The following is a 1,422-nucleotide window of genomic DNA, read 5'->3' on the forward strand; positions in this document are numbered from 1 at the left end:
TCAAGCTTTTCCTTTTATTCGTTTTTATCAGGGACAATTTCATAAAACATAAGTTAGTATAATAACAATTCTAAAAGGATCCTAGAAAACATTAACGGTAAAAAGGGTCATCTTAAGCGTAGCCGACCTGAGGAGCCGGTTGGTATCCTTTGGCAGTCTGTGGGTAGTAAGCTTCTCCCTGGTAGGACACTTCGGCCACATATCCAGAATCACCGTTGACGTAATAAGTCACCTTCTGCAGACGGCCGTCGGGAAGCTGCACGTAGTAGGTTCCCTTGGTGTCGTAGCCATCTCGAGCCTCCTGGTGGCCGAAGTCGTTTCCTGAGTAGTCGTCCTTCACGGCGTAGTTGAAGTTATACTGAGCAGGACCCTGGTTTTATCAAAGTTAACAGAATAAGATAAATATATGTTGGATTCAATCATTAAATCAATTATATGTATCTCACGAGGAATTACCAGCGAAAGGATCAAGAACAGTTTTACACCTTGAGAAAAACATTTCAGGATGAGTCCTTACCACAGGAGCAGGAGCGTGATAGGCTGGTGCAGGAGGCCCGTAGGATGGAGGTAAATCCGCAAAGGCACATGCAACTGCAACAGCTGCCACAATCAATCCCTGTGACAACAATCAGAGTATTAAATTTTCCCAATTCTCTTCGAAGTCTCGACAAACAGTTTTTGCTAGGAACGGTGTCACTGAATATCTTGGATGTAGATTGATAAATTAATTACAAATAATTTAATTTAATTATCTTATTTGTTTTTCTGTCATTTTTCTTGCATAGTTTATTCCTTGATTCTGTATTTCTTTTCCTTACTGAGCTGCATCTCCTGGCAGAGACTTAGTGCTTGCATCGAGGCTAAAATAATAGAATTAATAATAATGACAATAATAATCATTATATTAACATTGAATGGGATAAATAAGGAGAAATACAAGGTTAGGATGTGAATGAGAAGAAAACCGTTGAACCCTCCAGGCTTTCCTTGATGTGATTAAATCAGCAAATAATAATAATAATCAACTGATTAAATGAATTGTTTAAGGGACCGGATATAGGACCAAAGTTAAGTTCCCCAAAAACGAAAAAAAGGGCGGGGAGGAGAAACATCTAAAATAATTTATAGGTGAAGGGGTAGGTAGAAAGAACTCTAAAAATATACCAACAAAGGCAACTTCCAATGATAGGGAAGTAAATTAGGGAAATTAAAAGATACTTGAATGAAAATGAGACAAGGGTAAAAAAGTAATAAAAACACTGAAAAACTACTGTATAATGCTGAAGGCGTTTAAAAACCATGTAAACTTCTTTCACTATCCATTGTGTTTCATTTGAAATCATAATCTGTATTTCAAATTCACCATAAAATTGAAAAATCAAAAGTCCTTGTATAATCACCTTTAGAGCCATGTTGTTACAA

The 1,422-nt window shown here is 37.0% G+C and overlaps 1 protein-coding gene across 1 annotated transcript; it reads right to left on the reverse strand.

The window, feature by feature from the left end:
- On the reverse strand, window positions 1-1,422 carry LOC136855744 (pro-resilin-like). Its single transcript, XM_067133109.1, has 3 exons — window positions 1,401-1,422; window positions 518-616; window positions 1-370 (listed from the first exon to the last, which is right to left on the reverse strand). The coding sequence occupies exons 1-3, from the start codon at window positions 1,410-1,412 to the stop codon at window positions 113-115; spliced, it is 369 nt and encodes a 122-aa protein (XP_066989210.1). The 5' UTR covers window positions 1,413-1,422; the 3' UTR covers window positions 1-112.

This window comes from Macrobrachium rosenbergii, chromosome 3, assembly GCF_040412425.1.
Source record: "Macrobrachium rosenbergii isolate ZJJX-2024 chromosome 3, ASM4041242v1, whole genome shotgun sequence".
NCBI classification, from domain to species: domain Eukaryota; kingdom Metazoa; phylum Arthropoda; class Malacostraca; order Decapoda; family Palaemonidae; genus Macrobrachium; species Macrobrachium rosenbergii.